This window comes from Suncus etruscus, chromosome 20 (assembly GCF_024139225.1).
Source record: "Suncus etruscus isolate mSunEtr1 chromosome 20, mSunEtr1.pri.cur, whole genome shotgun sequence".
In the NCBI taxonomy this organism is placed as follows: Eukaryota; Metazoa; Chordata; class Mammalia; order Eulipotyphla; family Soricidae; genus Suncus; species Suncus etruscus.
In genome coordinates, this window is record NC_064867.1 from 23,314,823 (window position 1) to 23,334,375 (window position 19,553).

Sequence of the window (19,553 nt, forward strand, 5' to 3'; positions counted from 1 at the left end):
TTAAGCCCTTCCAAATGTTTCAGAAAAACAAAAATCTCTAAAGGATATAACCCACCAGATATACAGTTTTCCAGAATTAAAAAAATCTGTTTCTCCTTTTGTAAACCTCTCAATTGTCAGATAATTTCCTCCCAAAATAAGAGTCTAGAATCGTCCATACTAAAATTAAGAATTTATAACTGTAAGGAACAGATGTTTTCATAAACATTTGCTATAATTAATTTCAACTAGAGGATTCAAGGAACAAAGCAGTTTTTCCTGCTTCAAAACTTTATTGCCTTTTTCTTCTATAGCTAAGTCTAAATTCTTTTCTCTAGTGTTGTTTAGTTAAATATTTCTATTCCTTATTTGGTATGTTTTTAGGAAACAAAAGCCAAATTTTTCCTTATTACCTCCCTTTGAAGGTTATATTTAATGTGATATATTTATCCTAAAATTATTATAAAATAATGAAAATCATTTATATACATTATAATGATGAAAAATGATTGATTAAAATATCTAAGTCTTCATTTTTTGAAAGATTTTATATTTGATCTGATAACTTAGCAGAAAGGAAGAAATTTACTGTGCTTGTAAAATTTTGATTTAAGTATAACATTTAAGGCAAAAGAAGGTTTAGTTTTAAATCTATGATATAGTACCTTATTCTATCTAATTACAGAATATTTCTCAGGAAATGTCTGCAAGCTGTTAAATAACATTTTTAAAAAATCTTAGCCAGATAGATACTAATTTTTCTTAAATATATTTAACTTATAAAATATTGCATGCTTACTTTTTAAAATTTAAGTATGTATTTTGTGAATAGTTGTATTTATTACTTCTAAGAATTAAAAAAAAAACCTGACTAGATTAAGCTTAAACATTGAAGACTCTCAATATGCCAATATGCCAATATTTTGAGTGTTGTAAACTGTTTAGAAAATTTTAATTAAAAAAACTGGAAAGGTATTCCTTGAAAGAATTGTTTTAAGAGTTCAGTAGTGGCTCCGTCCACTTCTCATTTTCCTAACCACTTAGGCACAGCTGCAAACATTTTTAAGCAAACCAACATTCTTCACTAATCTGTCAACTATAAAATGTGCAAAGAAAAATAGGTAGCTGTCATTAAAATTACATTTCAGCTTTCAATAACCATTTAATGAGTAGCATAATTATATAAGTATGGTACCTTAAGTACTATACTCAATAATTAAAAATAATCTCATCTTTAAAGTGAAAGCTCTATAATTACTATTTGACTTAACCAGGACCACTGTGATGATCTCCAGTGGCACCTTAGATTTTTCAAAGTAGATTAAAACTATGAATTAAAATGGGATAAATCATTAAATTATTAAGCTTTAAATATCATTAAAATGAATGTATCCTGATGTGTGAAAGCTAATGTACTATCATTGGTAATATGAAATGCAAGTTCTAGACTAATTTTTTGTTTGTTTCTAAGAAACAAATACTCTTACAAGAGTATACTGTGGTTTCATAGGGACTGTATTTCAAAGTGTGTGTGTGTGTGTGTGTGTGTGTGTGTGTGTGTGTGTCTAGGACTGTGTCTGTATGTATGTAGGGGGAGGATATATGCTGGAAATGAAATGGCATTCTAAGTCATCATACAGATTTTAGATAATACAGTGTTACAATTGTATATACACACACCCCAAAACATATTTACCAACAAATATTTTCATGAAATAGATAATTTTTATTTAAGCTTTTGGAAAAATATTAAGTTGATTAGAATGTACTTGTGACTCCTATCTTCCAAGTCAGCTTTTTGTCTACCTGTCTTATGACTAAATCTGTGAGGGTGGAGAACTGGGGCCTGGAGAATAAACCAGAACTGTTCTCTGCCTGTTCTATTTTTGATTCTGTCAGTGGTCAGGTGAAGTTACTAAATTTATGTCAAAAAGCTGCTTTTTTTTTATAGACAGTAAAATAAAAATAAATACTTCCAAATTTTGGATAGTCTGTGATTTAGATGAAGATGTTTGTAAAATATTTCAATTGTTCCTGTGACTAGTTATTTTTTTGTAGTATTTCCATCCAGGTGAGAAGGGGAATGTGTTTATATTTTAGCACCAAAATAAGCTGTAAATGAATTAGTATATATTCTTTAGTATTCAGTATACTGCATATTGATGCTTTGAATCGAAATATTCATTATCTTGTTCATTTTTTCCCCAGGAGATTCAAATAAAAATGGAAGCACAAGTTCACCTTTGGATTCTGATGGGACTTTTAATTCCTATAGGTAGGTAATGGATTCGAGACTCATGATAATATAATAAATGTTTAAGGTACCTAAACGTACAGGATTCAGACCTTAGGAGAGGATGGGACTGCTTGCTACCTGTACTTTAAAAGCATAGCTAATAAAGAATATTGTGGTCTGCAGTTGTTCTGCAGACTTAGTGATTAATGAAAAAGGTAGCAGTCCTGGTCCTTGGATAAGTGAAACTCAATATATCTGTTGTTAACTTGCGAGCAATTGGAACGAATATATAATGTCATGCTCATTATACTTCTTTTTTTGTTTCTGTGTTTTCAGTACATCAGTTGTAATTCTAAAGGCCTCCCTTTGTTTTAGTTTCAGCTAAAGCAGAATATACAGTTTATGAAATAAGAGTATAAAATGTAATCCATTTGTTGTATTTGTTCATGTCCTACTTGTTTATTAACATATCAGGGCAGTTACATTTTTATTAGTCACTTTAATGGATATATTTGTTAAGAAAATGTGGCTCTTTAATCTTTTGTTAATATTCTCCTTATATCTTGAATTTGGTTGAGTATATATTGTACCTTTCTAAAAGTCAGATCTGGGAAGAAGAATAATTGATATTTTTTTAGAAATCTGTGTACTGAATTAAAATATAAGAGCAAGGCAGATATCTTTTAGAAGAAAAAGGCATAGATTCGGTATTTTAGCAATATAGTAAGCAATGCAGAGTTTTCTAGAATTTCAGAAATTGGATTACTTTGACTTTATTTAGTTCTGATAGTTACATAGTAACAAAAATATGTAAGATCAACTGTACACTTGAAAATGACTTTGAATATTAAGCATATTTCTTGTCTACAAAACAGAATTCTTAAAATCTTTATATTTTTATTTGAATACATATGTATCTCTAATTGAAGGTCTGACATTTATTTCTTGAGATCCTTAGCACGCTTTCACTATCTAACATAGTCTTGTATATACAAAGTGTTTCCTAAAAATCTGGTAAATGTGAAAGTTTTTACAATTTGCTTATGAATTCCAGAAATGAGATGGTAATTGAAAACCTGACATGTTTTTTTTTTAATACCAATTGGGGTCTGTATAAAAAATCAGTCTTTTAAGTGTCATGGATATTACAAAAGGCTTATATTCCCATGGTGTTCTGGAAGGGCATTATCACAGCAGTAAAGCTCGTATTTTATCATTATATTTTCACTATACCCATCTTACCTTATGAATGTTAGAATCCAAACTCCGAGAGCTAAAGAATAAAATAAGACTTGGAATTTGACACATTAAGTAATTGCTAAAATTCCTTATCTGAACATATTATATGTGTTCATGCCCTCAAAAGTGAATATAAAAGATAGTTAAATATTCATGGTTTGGCATATAACTGAGAAATGTTAATATGATAATATATGTGAAATCTGTGATGGTAATACTATTATTCAATATAAATACAATAAAGAAAAAATTAAGACAAAAAAGAAGCTAAATGGTTTCAAAAGATGGAAACTCACTTTATAAATTTTATTGCTGATTTAAATGTTACAATTACGTTTATAGCTTAGTTAATTATAGTAAATAATGGACATAATCTCAAGTTAAGAGGAATATATTAATTGAAGACAAAGAATTAGTTTGTTTTATTATTGAATAGTTGAAACATCAAACTATCTTAGTATTATTGAGCAATAATTGTTCTTTGAAATGAACTCCTGATGCAACTTTGCACGATAAATACTAATGTTGTTAACTAATATATTTTTAATTAATGCCTATCAGTGTTGTAATGTTAGGATACTAATTTATGGTTGTAATTAAAAAGGCAAGATAAAAAAATTCTAGTATATAAAACGAGTATAAAAATGAGCTTTTAATAGTTGGCAGGCCAGTGTTGTTATTAAATGGTATTTTAATATTAAAGGTGTGAAATGAGTATTTTTCTACCCAAATGGCAATAGCTCTTAGAAACTAATGAGTTTACTTGTGAATTTGGCAAGGGTTAATGCAAAATTCCTAGAAGCACAGCTCTGGATTTTACTGCTACCGTAAGGTTCACCGACAAAAATGAGGAATTTTTGCAGATCACTAAAATGAAAAAAGAGAATTGTCCATAAATTTACTTGTGAAAAGAAAAATATCATTTTTTTTTACTGACAAGTGGTTCATATAAACTCAGTACAAAATAGATTAGGAAAATGTTAGTATTTCAGTAAACTTAAGAAATGTTAGAACATCCTTTAGTATAATAATTCTTTGTACTTAAACTGCCTTCACAGTGTGTTGCTTCAATCATCAGCATAGTAACAATCTCTCAAGATTTATATGATTGTGTCTACAATAATACAGGCCTTATTTTTGTCATCTCTGAAGTGGGCAGTTACCTGATATGCACCCAAGGAAGCACCATAGTTAGGGCCACAAGTGTTTCCATGTCCCTATTATAACAGCAATATCAATCGAAGGAAAGGGAAGAAGGGAAGGAGTAAGCATGCTTTAAATGGACATTTTAATGTCTAACCTGCTTCCTCCCACAGCATTTTTAAGTTTAAAAAATGGTGGGGTCTGAGCGATAGCAGAGCAGTAGGGCATTTGCCTTGCACACGGCTGAACCAGGAAGGACTTCGATTTGATCCCCAGCATCCCATGTGGTCCCCCAAGCCAGGAGCGATTTCTGAATGAATAATCAGGAGTAACCCCTGAGCATCACTGGGTGTGGCCCAAAAAACAAAAACAAAAACTGTATATGTATATAAGCAATATCAGATTTTATTGTAATATATGCAGTATATAATGCATGGCATACTTATATAATATATAAAATAAATCTTATAAATCTTTTGCCTGCAACACCTCTACTAAAGAAGCTGGGAGGGGAACTGGTGTTCTGGAGGTGCCGTCCCATGATGTCTTCCACAGCCTAATCTCAAGCCTTTTTCAAGGCTTGAGGCTTTTCCCTTCTCTGACACCATTCCTGGGATCTGGAATGTCCCTGTACTCCCATCTGCTTTACTCTCTACTCCTTCTTCAGTCTCATTGCTGTTTGAAATATTGAGATAACATGTATGTGAGAAAGTCTTTTAAAAAGGTTAAACTCAAAATATGACATTATATTAATTCCTTTGGACTCACCAAAGATAAATTGAAAGCTTTGTTGCTTTAGAAGTCAAATAACCTTCCAGTAGTTGTACCGTTTTATGGCATATGCTGAGGCTTTATTAGCTTCAGTTCTTGAATTGGTCACCTCACTAAATATGTAGTACATTATTTGTATTACTGTGGATCACTATGTGATTAAGGGTTTTCGGTTTCAAGAGCACTTAGTTTCTTCTTGTTGCTGTGTTGTTTTGCCTTTTGTTTTGAAAAATAATACTTAAAGAGTGATTTGGTTCAGATCCCAACTCAATCCTGTCAAGACTTTAGAGAGTTCTTAATTTTAGTGTCCTCATTTTTGGTAATACTATACAAAATTTAGGTTGTTAAGAAATTTATTGCTAGAAGTGCTGAGTGAATATTTGTAGCCTTTGTCTTTCAGTCAATATTATCATCTTTTTTTAACCTCTTGATATTATAATTTTTGCATTGCTTCAATATAGAGATGCTAAAGGAATTTTAATTAAAAACATGTGTGTTGTAGGAAAATGACCTTTATCTATGTTCCAAAAAACAAATTACAAACACACATTACCTTAGACTAGAAACCCTTATTTCTCTGGTAGAATATTCTAGTGAATAAACTAGAGCAATAATATAGTGGGTTGTGCATTTGCCTTTTATGCGGTTGACTCAATTCTTGGCTCTCATTACCAGTAGTGATTCCTACGTGCAGAGCCAGGGTAAGCTCTAAGCATCACCAGTTGTAGCCCAACAACAATCAAAAAGAGAATATTGTAGCTTATTTTAGTATAACAAATTTATTTACATGGTAAAGATAAAAAGAACTACGCTTTACTATTAGCATTAGGGATGAAATTTTAATGAATTAAAGATTTTAAATCTGGGGACCAGAGAGATAATACAGTGGTAGGGTGTTTCCCTTGCACACAGCCGACCCAGGATGGACGATGGTTTGAGTCCCGGCATTCCATATGGTCCCCTGAGCCTGCCAGGAGCGATTTCTGAGCACAGAGCCAGGATTAACTCCTGCGTGCTGCCACTTGTGACCCCAAAACAAACAAAAATATTTTAAAGTTATGCATTCTAACCCTGGCTTTATGTATATATACTCAGATTTCTTTTCCATGGACTAAAGTATATTTATTTGATTTTTTGTCTTGGGTTTGTTTCATTGGGTTCATCATATTTAACTCCTAGGTACTGGTGTGATTGTTACATGATACCTGGGTTATATTGATTATTCTGTAGATATTCTTTTAAAAATATTTTCTAGGAGTTGAGAGATAGTACAGGAGGTAAGACACTTGCCTTTATATAGTTCCATGTAATCTAACTCTGGTATGGAGTCCCAGCACCACATGTGATCTCCTGAACATCCCCAAGGGTCACTCCTGAATACAGAATCAGGAATAGCCTCTGAGCACTTTTCAGTGTGGCTCCCCCAAAAAATGTGTAGAAAAAAATTCTATGCATCATTTTGGAGGTGATATTAAAATGCTAAGTTTATAAGAATTGAGAAGATAATATGACTGATACAGTTTATCGTGTACTTTTTAAAGACCTGAACTTTCTAGGTTTCTTTTTTTATATTATAATTATAGCCAAGATCTTTTGGAGGTCTGAAAGAAGAGAAGTTATTTTGTGATTCACAGTATGTAATAGGCCTTTCATTTAGTGGCAGTCTCTCCATCCCACAGAACTAATAGCTTGTTCTATCTAACAGCTCCCTCTTCCCAAGGGCAGCTGACCTTCTCCTTGCTGAAGAGGCAAGCCCCTTGCCAACACATATGACTCTAGACTATTACATTAATCTGCTTAACTCTAGTACCAGCTGCTTGCATGTTTTTAATTATCTTATTAGATGATATAACAGTGACCTATGAAATAATTTCAAGGTGAACATTGTTAAATTTTTATTCTTTTACTTTACATTTAAAACTAAATTTATTGATCAAATCATACTTTTTTTTAATGAAAGTTCATAGGAAGCCTTTATGGTTTATAAGTCAATAATACTTTTACAAGTGTAAAGCTATAATTCCCAATATAGAAAATAACTTCATTTTGCTGCATTTGTTCATAAATTTAGGTTGGGTGTTTGTGGCCACAAGCCTATTAATTTAATAGTAAATTAGTTAGAAAAAATTCAGATCCAGTTACTGTCATTCTCAGGGAAACTCAAAATACTGCTTTAACTTCAGACATTTTCTTGACATTGTATAAATGGCATGGAATATTAATAATGGCTGGTTATATTAAAATAAATTTCTAAATTTCTGGCGCGTTTTTTGTTGCTTTGGGGATTTTCGAGAGGCCATAGTCAGTGATGCTCAGGCTTACTCCTAACTTTGCATTCAGGAATTACTCTTGCAGTACTCAAGGAACCAGATCAGACACCAAGGTCTGTCATATGCAAGGCATATGACAAGGCATATGGCACCCTACTAGCTGTACTATCACTCCAGCCTCCAATTTTATAAATTGTAGTTCTGATTTTCTAGAGTCAGTGTATGCTGTTGTAAATCATTCAGTCTACTCTTTGTACTATTTAATTCCACATGATGTCATCTCTGAAAAAAATGTACAAGATATTTTTAGGAAAAAATGTGTCCTATCAGGACAAGGGTAAGAAACTCAAGTGATAGAGCACATGCTTAGAATGAATCCTGACACAAAGCTCTCAAGCATTGTGAAGCTTTGCAGGGATAACTCGGGGTATACCAACCTCATTAAGAGTCACTTTTTTTTTTTCAGGCCACACCCGTTTGATGCTCAGGGGTTACTCCTGGCTAAGTGCTCAGAAATTGACCCTGGCTTGGGGGGACCATATGAGACACTGGGGGATCGAACCGCGGTCGCGATCTTTCCTTGGCTAGCGCTTGCATGGTAGACACCTTACCTCTAGCGCCACCTCGCCAGCCCCAGAAGTCACTCTTAAAAAAAAAGCACATATCATGCATATATACACATGTAATGTGTAATATGCATATACATATATACACAATGTGTATATATGCACAATTTTCTGGTTTTGATAGTTGGCCAATTTTCAGATAATATTTTGTAAATGTTGACTCTTAAAGACACAATTCAATATAATGAGGTGTAATAATTTAGTTGCCAATCACAGTTGATAGCAAAGATTTTAATAATATAATTAGAACCCTGGTACTGAAATTCAAAAATGAGAAAGTTGGATCAAAAAAGTATTTTCATGGGCCAGAGCGATCAAACAGCAGGTATTGCTTTGCATACAGCCAACCTGGGTTTGATATTTGGCATTCCATATGGTCCTCTGAACCAGCCAGGAGTGATTCCTATTCTCAGAGCCCAGAAGTATAACCCCTGAACACCACTGGGTGTGGCCCCCCAAAGAAAACAACAACAACAAAAAAGGGTCTTTAAATATTTATGTCTTCTGAAGTGTGAATCCTAGAGTTGGGATAATGGGAAGAAGTGAAACTTAAGGGGGAAAATGCTTTGGACACACCAGTGATGCTCAGGGTTGCCAACTACTCTTTACTCAGGTTTTCCTTTTGTCAGTGCTTGGTGTTCATATGGGATGCTGGGAATGGAATCCCAGTTGGCTGCTGCATAACAAGTACCATGTCCACTGTAATACCTTTCCAGCTCCTGAAAAATTATTAAAGACCTCTAATATTTATAACCTACAATTTACTCCTAGAAGAACACTCAGATTCTTTAACTTTTTCTGTATATATATGGAAATATATATATTTCAAATTTCAAATAAACTTTATTGCAGAAATCATAGGCCCTCATAGATCATATTTTAATTATTATTTTAAGTGTTTAGTATTTTAATTTCTCCCTTCCCTCCATTGCTATTCTTGTAATGGCAGGGGTTGAATACACTCTTGATGTGGTTCTTACACATTCTGTTTTTTATGCTCATGTGGTATTGATGCATTGGGCACACATTTGTTTGTCAGGAATCACGCCCTTAATTTACAGTGCTTACACATCCCTCCTTGATGAATTGCCACCCAAACCATCTATGTACCAGGAAGCTCAGATAGGGGAAAGCTGCCAGGATTGTGCTCACGGCATTTAGTAATAATCGAACTCATGGCCTTTGCTTGCAAGTCATATCCTAATGCCACTGAGCCATCTCTTCTGTATGTGCTTAAGAGAACCTTATAGTGCCAGGGATCAAACTTTCACCTCGTGTTTCTACTTCAGCTCTGAGAGCAAAATCTCTCACCTTCTGCTTTCCATTCTTTTCATTGAAAGCTAAGTCTTTGCTACATAAGAAAAAACAGTCCATGAATTTGACCTTCTTTAATCATTCAGTACAGTTAAAAAATTAGATTTCAAGTTTAAATTTTTAATTAACACATAAAATTGTTATTTTTTATTTGAAAACTTTTAAATTAAAAAAGTTTAGGCTCCAGCCCCTTCACTTCAAATTTTGTCTAAAATATTTCTATGTTTTCCAGACAGATAGTACAGCAGATAGGGCATTTGTCTTGCATGTAGCTGACCTGGGTTTTACTCCACCACTTCAAACCTCCAGGAGTGATCCTGAGTTCAGAGCTAGGAGTCAGCCCTGAGCGCCACCTAGTGTGGCCTCAAAACAAAACAAAAAATATTTCTATGTATCCTATGTATATGAAATCAATAGATTGGTAGGATACATTTGATTATTAGAAAATGAAATTATATTATTTTTGTTATATCTATCTATTTATCTATCATCTATCTATCTATCTATCATCTATCTATCTATCTATCTATCTATCATCTATCTTATGGGTATCAATGTGATTTCAGTTACCCAAGCACCACATATGATCTCCAAGCCCTGCCAGGAGTGATTCTGTAATACAGACAGAACTAAGAATAAGAATTATGCACTATGTCCCAAAAACCAAACCCAAACAATTTTTTAAATGCATCAGAAATAAGTCAGACTGAAATTTGCATTTTAGCTTTATCGCTTAATGTCATTTTAGACAAGAAAGAAAACTGTCTAAGTTCCTGGTTACCTCATTTGTAATAATTGGAAAATCAACACTTTCTATTTCAGAGGTATAGGGAGTATAGGTATAGGGAGTATAACTACAAGTATATGAAAGCATCTTTCCATTCTCCTAACATTTGTTATTTAGTTTGTATTTGTATTTAGTTATAAATTTACTAAGTAATATATAATGCATTGATTTATTATTTAGTAAATAATATTTTTACTCTTCAACTTTCTCTTTTCTGAAACCTTCTTTTGTTCAACATTTTCACCTGAAAAGTAATTTTTAATATTTTACAAAAGTACACTTAATTTAATCCTGTATGTTTCTAAAGTGGCAATGAATACTTAAAATCAAATTGATAGTTCTAAAAGATGATATAGATATTTAGTCATTTTCTATTTTTCTTATTAAACTTGTACTTATATTTAGTCTCATACTCTTTTAACCAAATATTTTTATTTCTCATTTCTATTTTTGCTTAAGTGGCACTGCAGCCTTCAGAGTTAAATGACAATTTCAAAGAAATTATATAGTTTAATGATCATTTCACAAAATGTGAAACCTTTGTATTTTCCAGAAACTGAAACCATATTACCTTTTATTCTTATCTCCATAATGTAAACCACATTTGAGATAAGGCCAAAAAAAGAAAATCACACTTGAATGATGACTACTTTTTCTCAAAGTAACTGTATTACTTTTTATGAGAGCGGAACTGGTCAGTACCTCTGCTTCTCTGTAATGTAAAATTCCCCTGAACTAATTATTGATCACTTAAGGTTCTGAAAATGCATTACCTTCCATTTAAATAATTAACTAGATCATTTTTATTTACAGTCATAAATTAGCATAACTCAAACAGACTGGAGCACAAGTATTACCTTTTGCATTCTGTTCCTTCAGAGCCCCCTCAAGCCCTTTTTATAATCTATAACCAGAATTTAGGGGAAATGTTTTAGTATTTGTTTATTTACCTAGTCAGCTGCAAACTCCAATCAGCCAGGGCTGTGTAAATGTTTACCTTTGTAAAGACAGGGATGCCTTTGACATAGGAAGCCAGGCTGCTTTGATTCAGGTGAATTTTTAGTATGATCCTTTCCCTGGACACTTGTTTTCCCTCTGATGTTTCCAGCTGAAATGCTCCCCTCTCCCTCCCCCTCCCTGGTAGCCCCTTTTAATAGAATTTAACATGCTTTGCTTCAACTCAGTGTTTGGATGTATAATTCGAGAAAATAATGCACAGCATTAGGGTTTAAAGATAAAAATTATGGATCTTTAAATTTTATAAAGACCTTGCTTATTTATTCATCTGCTATATACTTTTCTGGTTAGGTTTGTGCGATGTCTCATTTCTGATATTTACTGTTTGTGAACAATTTAAAAGTTTCATTGAAATAGCTGAAAGAGTAATTTTTCATTGATGGTTTTGTTTGTTTGTTTGTTTGTTTGTTTGGGCCACACCTGATGATGCTCAGGGTTTACTCCTGGCTATGCATTCAGAAATCACTCCTGGCTTGGGGGTGGGGGACCATATGAGACGCCAGGGGATCAAACATGGGTCCGTCCTAGTCTAGTGCGGGCAAGGCAGACGTCTTACCACTTGCACCACCACTCTGGCACAGTTTTTCATTGACTTTTAACATGGTCTCAGTATTTGTTTTTTTTTTTTATGTCAGATTCTGTTTGAGAGGCAGGGGGCAGGTGAAGGGAAGTGACAGTGATCAGTATTTCTATTTTTGCATTTTAACTTTGATCATATTTTCCTGACACTTTTAAAAATATTTATTTTAGTTGTTATAGAGAGCTTCCTTCTCTTACATTATTTTGCAGATCTTTGTTTTACACTCATTGTAGGCAAAGCAGTGTAAAGCTCAGGATCCAAAGAATAAAACAGGCCTTATCCCCTTGTTCATCTCTAGCCTGGGATAGTCCATGGAAGCAGATACTATAGATAGTAACTGATTTTTTTCAATGGAAGATTTTTACCAAAATGCAGGAGGTTAAGAAGGGGATAAAATTAAGAAGTGGTGAGTAGGATGAAAATATGTGTTTACTACCTAGTTCTGTGAAGCAGACTGTGAAAAACTTTTGATTTTCTTTTTCTCCTATTTAGCACTATTTAGTAATGGGTGGATTTGTTTAAATTATTAGATGGGCAAGAATTCATGAACTTAGATTTGCCACATATAAAACTGTATCCTTTCCTATATGGGCAGCTAAAATAACTTGTACAATAAGTCTTTAGGTATTTATTTTACTGTGGTAACATTGTTCCTTTACATGAACATATTGCTGACAGTATTAAAAATTAAGTTTTGGTATATCATACATGTTTGATACATTTTAGTAGATGATCCAAAATTTTCCTGGAAATTGAAAATCGATTCTTTAAATTGTACAGAATTCAACAGAGTAGTTAACACTGACATCACTGAGAATGAATATTATGTGCCTAGAAATAAGGAAAGAATCAATCAATAAAGCAGCCATGGAATAAAGAGAAGCCTGCTAATGAGAGAATATTTGAAATTTAAAAGATGTCCTAGTATCTTCTGAACATATAGGCATAGTTTTTATTCCATGATTATAAATACAATGTTCTGAGATAGATATAGAAGTAGTTTAGTCTGGGTGACTTATTCTCAAAGAGTTTAGAAGATCGTCTTTCTGACTAGGAAAGTGATGGGGTTGGCATGCCTAAGTCTCTCAACCACATTGGAAATAAAACAAGATAGTTAAGACATATCTTGTAACTCTTTTTTCCAAGTTTTTAATGTACCTCCAGATCTTCCCATTCTCTTGAATTGAGGAATTGGATTATCAGTGAACTATGTACATCCCCTTAGTTCCTTGGATTTTGTGCAGTCCATGGTGTTACATTTATATTTACCACTGTAACGCCTGTGCTTGCCTATTTCTTCCTCATATTACTTCAGAGCCATATCCATAGCTAGTTTTCTCTAGTACTTCCACTATGTAAATTAGGCATGAATCCTTGTTATTTTTATATTTTTTATATAAGATATTTGGGAAGGAAGAAAGAGAAAGTCACAGTGTATAGCATTTTTGGCACTCCTACCATACCCCTTTCTCCTATTGCTCCTGTGCTGCCCATCTTTCTTCTCTTGTTCTTGGACCCTCTCCTCAAAGTAGTCGTTTGAAAGACTTAGTACAAAAATAATAATTTTGGGACAGGCTAATTTTCAATCTTGTAAGTAGCAATCACAGCTTCATAAAAACATATCTGTTTCTTATAAAAAGTATCTGTGGTCATATTATTATGTGGTATTCATTTGAAACACATAAATTTTGAGTATATTATGTTAATAGCTAACTAATATCCAAATAGTAAAAGGGATTTTTGAAATGACAGGACTACATTTGTTGTCTTTTGAAGTAGATGAACTTTCAAGCAATATTCACATTTAAAAGTGGGGCCCTAGACTTAGCACCAAAGACTGGAGTGCATACTTTGCATTCAGGAGCCCCTGCTTCAACCTGTTAGAACCACATGATTCTCACAAACTCCTGGAAGTCATCCCTGAGCACAGAGCCAGGAATTACCCAGAAAACAAAAAGTTCAATGGTGAAAATATTTCTGCCTAATGCAGACATTTCTGTGAAATGGTTTAATTTAGAGAATGAGATTATGAAAATATTCTCTTTCATTTTGTGAAAGGGACCAATTTTTTTATAATTCATATATTTAATACATATTCTGGTGATAAATTCTGTTACACTCTTATTTTCTTAGGATAACATCTTAGAAATAGTATTCGTGGGGCCTGAGAGATAGCATGGAGGTAGGGTGTTTGCCTTGCATGCAGAAGGACGGTGGTTCGAATCCCAGCATCCCATTTGGTCCCCCGAGCCTGCCAGAAGCGATTTCTGAGCATAGAGCCAGGAGTAACTCAAGAGTGCTGCCAAGTATGACCCAAAACCACACACACAAAAAAATAATAGTATTCTTAGATAGAAAAATAAGTTCATTTTTCCTATTTCTTTTATTTTAGAATTAATTACTATTTTAATCACATTGGTTACAAGGTCGTTTATAATGCACTTTAATATGACCTTGAACTTAGAAACTAAAATAGGTATATAATATATACAAATAATATATTTTTAAAAAGAATATTGTATTTGATGTTTTTTATATTTAAACACCTTGATTACATACATATTGTGTTTGGGTTTCAGTCATGTAAAGAACACCACCCATCACCAGTGCAATATTCCCATCACCAATGTCCCAAATCTCCCTCCTCCCCACCCGACCCCTGCCTGTACTCTAGACAGGTTTTCCATTTCCCTCATATATTCTCATTATAAGTACAGTTCAAAATGTAGTTATTTCTCTAAATAAACTCATCACTCTTTGTGGTGAGCTTCCTGAATGAGCTGTAATTTCCAGCTCTTTTCTCTTTTGCGTCTGAAAGTTATTATTGCAAGAATGTCTTTCATTTTTCTTAAAACCCATAGATGAGTGAGACCATTCTGCGTTTTTCTCTCTCTCTCTGACTTATTTCACTCAGCATAATAGATTCTGTGTATTTCCATGTATAGGAAAATTTCATGACTTCATCTCTCCTGACAGCTGCATAATATTCCATTGTGTATATGTACCACAGTTTCTTTAGCCATTCTTCTATTGAAGGGCATCTTTGTTGTTTCCAGAGTCTTGCTATGGTAAATAGTGCTGCAATGAATATAGGTGTAAGGAAGGGGTTTTTGTATTGTATTTTTGTGTTCCTAGGGTATATTCCTAGGAGTGGTATAGCTGGATTGTATGGAAGCTCAATTTCCAGTTTTTGGAGGAATCTCCATATTGCTTTCCATAAAGGTTGAACTAGACGGCATTCCCACCAGCAGTGGATAAGAGTTCCTTCTTTTTCTCCACATCCCCGCCAACACTGTTTATTCTCATTCTTTGTGATGTGTGCCATTCTCTGTGGTGTGAGGTGGTATCTCATCGTTGTTTTGATTTGTATCTCCCTGATGATTAGTGATGTGGAGCATTTTTTCATGTGTCTTTTGGCCATTTGTATTTCTTCTTTGTCAAAGTGTCTGTCCATTTCTTCTCCCCATTTTTGATGGGATTAGATGTTTTTTTTTGTAAAGTTCTGTCAGTGCCTTGTATATTTTGAAGATTAGCCCCTTATCTGATGGGTATTGGGTGATAATTTCTCCCACTCAGTGGGTGGCTCTTGTATTATGGGCGCTATTTCCTTTGAGGTGCAGAAGCTTCTCAGCTTAATATATTCCCATCTGTTAATCTCTGCTTTCACTTGCTTGGAGAGTGCAGTTTCCTCCTTGAATATGCCTGTAGTCTCAATGCCCTGGAGTGTTTTGCCTATGTGTTGTTCTATATATCTTATGGTTTTGGGTTAACCTTTGTACATGATGTTAGCTGGGGCTCTAAGTTCAATTTTTTGCAAGTGGCTAGCCAGTTTTTCCAACACCACTTATTGAAGACGCTTTCTTTGCTCCATTTAGGATTTCTTGCTCCTTTATCAAAAATTAGGTGATTGTATGTCTGGGGAACATTCTCTGAGTATTCAAGCCTATTCCACTGATCTGAGGGCCTGTCCTTATTCCAATACCATGCTGTTTTGATAGCTATTGCTTTGTAGTAAAGTTTAAAGTTGGGGAAAGTAATTCCTCCCATATTCTTTTTCCCAATGATTGCTTTAGCTATTCTAGGGTATTTATTGTTCCAAACGAATTTCAAGAGTGACTGGTCCACTTCTTTAAAGAATGTCATGGGTATCTTTAGAGGGATAGCATTAAATCTATATAATGCCTTGGGGAGTATTGCCATTTTGATGATGTTAATCCTGCCAATCCATGAGCAGGGTATGCGTTTCCATTTCCACGTGTCCTCTCTTACTTCTTGGAGCAGAGTTTTTTTTTTTGTTGTTTTTTTGTTTTTTTTTTTGGTTTTTGGGCCACACCCAGCGTTGCTCAGGGGTTACTCCTGGTTGTCTGCTCAGAAATAGCTCCTGGCAGGCACAGGGGACCATATGGGACACCAGGATTCGAACCAACCACCTTTGGTCCTGGATCGGCTGCATGCAAGGCAAACGCCACTGTGCTATCTCTCCGGGCCCGGAGCAGACTTTTATAGTTTTCTTTGTATAGGTCCTTCACATTTTTAGTCAAGTTGATTCCAAGATATTTGAGTTTGTGTGGCACTATTGTGAATGGGGTTGTTTTCTTAATGTCCATTTCTTCCTTATTACTATTGGTGTATAGAAAGGCCATTGATTTTTGTGTGTTAATTTTGTAGCCTGCCACCTTGCTATATGAGTCTATTGTTTCTAGAAGCTTTTTGGTAGAGCCTTTAGGGTTTTCTAAGTAGAGTATCATGTCATCTGAAAACAGTGAGAGCTTGACTTCTTCCTTTCCTATCTGGATTCCCTTGATATCTTTTTCTTGCCTAATCGCTATAACGAGTACTTCAAGTGCTAAGTTGAGTAGGAGTGGTGAGAGAGGACAGCCTTGTCTTGTGCCAGAATTTAGAGGGAAGGCTTTTAGTTTTTCTCCAGTGAGGATAATATTTGCCACTAGCTTGTGGTTGATGGCCTTAACTATATTGGGAAAGGTTCCTTCCATTCCCATCTTACTGAGAGTTTTGATCAAGAATGGGTGTTGGACCTTATCAAATGCTTTCTCTGCATCTATTGATATGATAATGTAATTTTTATTTTTCTTGTTGTTGATGTTGTGTATTATGTTGATAGATTTACGGATGTTAAACCATCCTTGCATTCCTGGGATGAAACCTACTTGATTGTAGTGGATGATCTTCTTAATGAGGCATTGAATCCTATTTGCCAGGATTTTGTTGAGGATCTTTGCATCTGCATTCATCAGCGATATTGGTCTGTAATTTTCTTTTTTCGTAGCATCTCTGCCTGGCTTAGGTATCAAGGTGATGTTGGCTTCATAAAAGCTATTTGGAAGTGTTTCCGTTTGTTCAATTTCATGAAAGAGTCTTGCCAGGATTGGTAGTAGTTCCTCTTGGAAAGTTTGAAAGAATTCATTAGTGAATCCATCTGGGCCTGGGCTTTTGTTTTTGGGCAGACATTTGATTACCGTTTTAATTTCATCAGTGGTGATGGGGGTGTTTAGATATGCTACATCCTCTTCCTTCAACCGTGGAAGATTATAAGAGTCCAAGAATTTATCCATTTCTTCAGGTTCTCATTTTTAGTGGCGTAGAGTTTCTCAAAGTAGTTTCTGATTACCTTTTGAATCTCTGCCATATCAGTAGTGATCTCTCCTTTTTCATTACTAATAAGAGTTATCAAGTTTCTCTCTCTCTCTTTCTTTGTTAGTTTTGCCAGTGGTCTATCAATCTTGTTTATTTTTTCAAAGAACCAACTTCTGCTTTCATTGATATTTTGGATTGTTTTTTGGGTTTCCACTTCGTTGATTTCTGCTCTCAGCTTTGTTATTTCCTTCTGTCTCTCTATTTTTGGGTCCTTCTGTTGAACACTTTCTAGTTCTATTAGCTGTGTCATTAAGCTATTCAGGTAAGCTCCTTCTTCCTTCCTGATGTGCGCTTGCAAAGCTATAAATTTTCCTCTCAGTACTGCTTTTGCTGTGTCCCATATGTTCTGATAGTTTGTGTCTTTATTGTCATTTGTTTCCAGGAACCTTTTGATTTCCTCCTTGATTTCATCTCAGACCCACTGGTTATTGAGTATGAGGCTGTTTAACTTCCAGTTGTTAAAATTTTTCTTCTGTGTCCCTTTGGAATTCACAAATAATTTCTGAGCCTTGTGTTCAGCAAAAGTAGTCTGCAAAATTTCTATCCTCTTGATATTATGGAGGTATGTTTTATGTGCAAGCATGTAGTCTATGCTAGAGAATGACCCATGTACATTGGAGAATAATGTGTATCCAGGTTTCTGGGGATGGAGTGTCCTATATATATCCACTAGGCCTCTTTCTTCCATTTCTCTCCTCAGGTCTAGTATATTCTTATTGGGTTTTAGTCTGGTTGACCTATTCAGTATTGACAAAGCCGTGTTGAGGTCCTCCACAATTATTGTGTTGTTATTGATATTATTTTTCAGATTTGTCAACAATTGTATTAATATGTTGCTGGCCCCTCATTTGGTATATATATGTTTAGGAGATTTATATCTTCCTGTTCTACATACCCCTTGATTAATATACAATGTCCATCTTTGTCCCTTACAACTTTCCTGAGTATAAAGTTTGCATTATCTGATATTAGTATTGCCACTCCAGCTTTTTTTTTTTTTTTTTGGTTTTTGGGCCACACCCGGTAATGCTCAGGGGTTACTCCTGGCTATGTGCTCAGAAGTTGCTCCTGGCTTGGGGGACCATATGGGGCACCGGGGGATCGAACCGCGGTCCGCCCAAGGCTAGCGCAGGCAAGGCAGGCACCTTACCTTTAGCGCCACCGCCCGGCCCCCGCCACTCCAGCTTTTTTATGAGTGTTGTTTGCTTGGATAATTTTTCTCCAGCCTTTTATTTGAGTCTATGTTTGTTCTGACTATTCAGGTGTGTTTCTTGTAGGCAGCAGAAGGTTGGATTGAGTTTTTGATCCATTTAGCCACTCTGTGTCTCTTAACTAGTGCATTTAGTCCATTGATGTTGAGATAAAGAATTGTCCTGGGATTTAGTGCCATCTTTATATCGAAATTTGGTTTGTCTTTTGGTTAGTCTTGTCTTAAATTAGGTCTTTCAGTTTTTCTCTTAAGACTGGTTTTGAGTCTGTAAAGTTTCTGATATGTTGTTTGTCTGTGAAACCATGTATTCTTCCGTCAAACCGGAAAATGAGTTTTGCTGGGTACAGTATTCTAGGTGAAGCATTCATTTCATTCTGTCTGGTCACAATATCCCACCACTGCTTTCTGGCCTTGAGTGTTTCTGGTCACAGGTCTGCTGTAAATCTCAAAGATGCTCCCTTGAATGTAATTTTCCTTTTTGATCTTGCTGTTTTCAGAATTCTGTCTCTATCTGTGGGATTCGTCATTGTGACTAGGATGGGTCTTGGGGTATTTTTTTCTGGGGTCTCTTTTGGTTGGTACTCTTCGAGCATGCAGGATTTGATCACATATATTCTTTAGCTCTGAAAGTTTCTCTGTAAATGATGTTCTTGACCATTGATTCTTCTTGGAAATTTTCTTCCTGGGTCTCTGGGACTCCATTGATTCTTAAATTGTTTCTGTTGA

At 34.6% G+C, this 19,553-nt stretch overlaps 1 protein-coding gene across 1 annotated transcript in view; it reads left to right on the forward strand.

Moving 5' to 3' along the window:
- The window catches only part of TBC1D5 (TBC1 domain family member 5), a 543,770-nt gene that overhangs the window by 272,349 nt on the left and 251,868 nt on the right, over nucleotides 1–19,553 (forward strand). Inside the window, exon 5 of the mRNA XM_049766154.1 lies at nucleotides 2,188–2,254. Within this exon, the coding sequence (XP_049622111.1) occupies nucleotides 2,188–2,254 (67 nt within the window). The remainder of the gene's footprint in view (nucleotides 1–2,187; nucleotides 2,255–19,553) is intronic.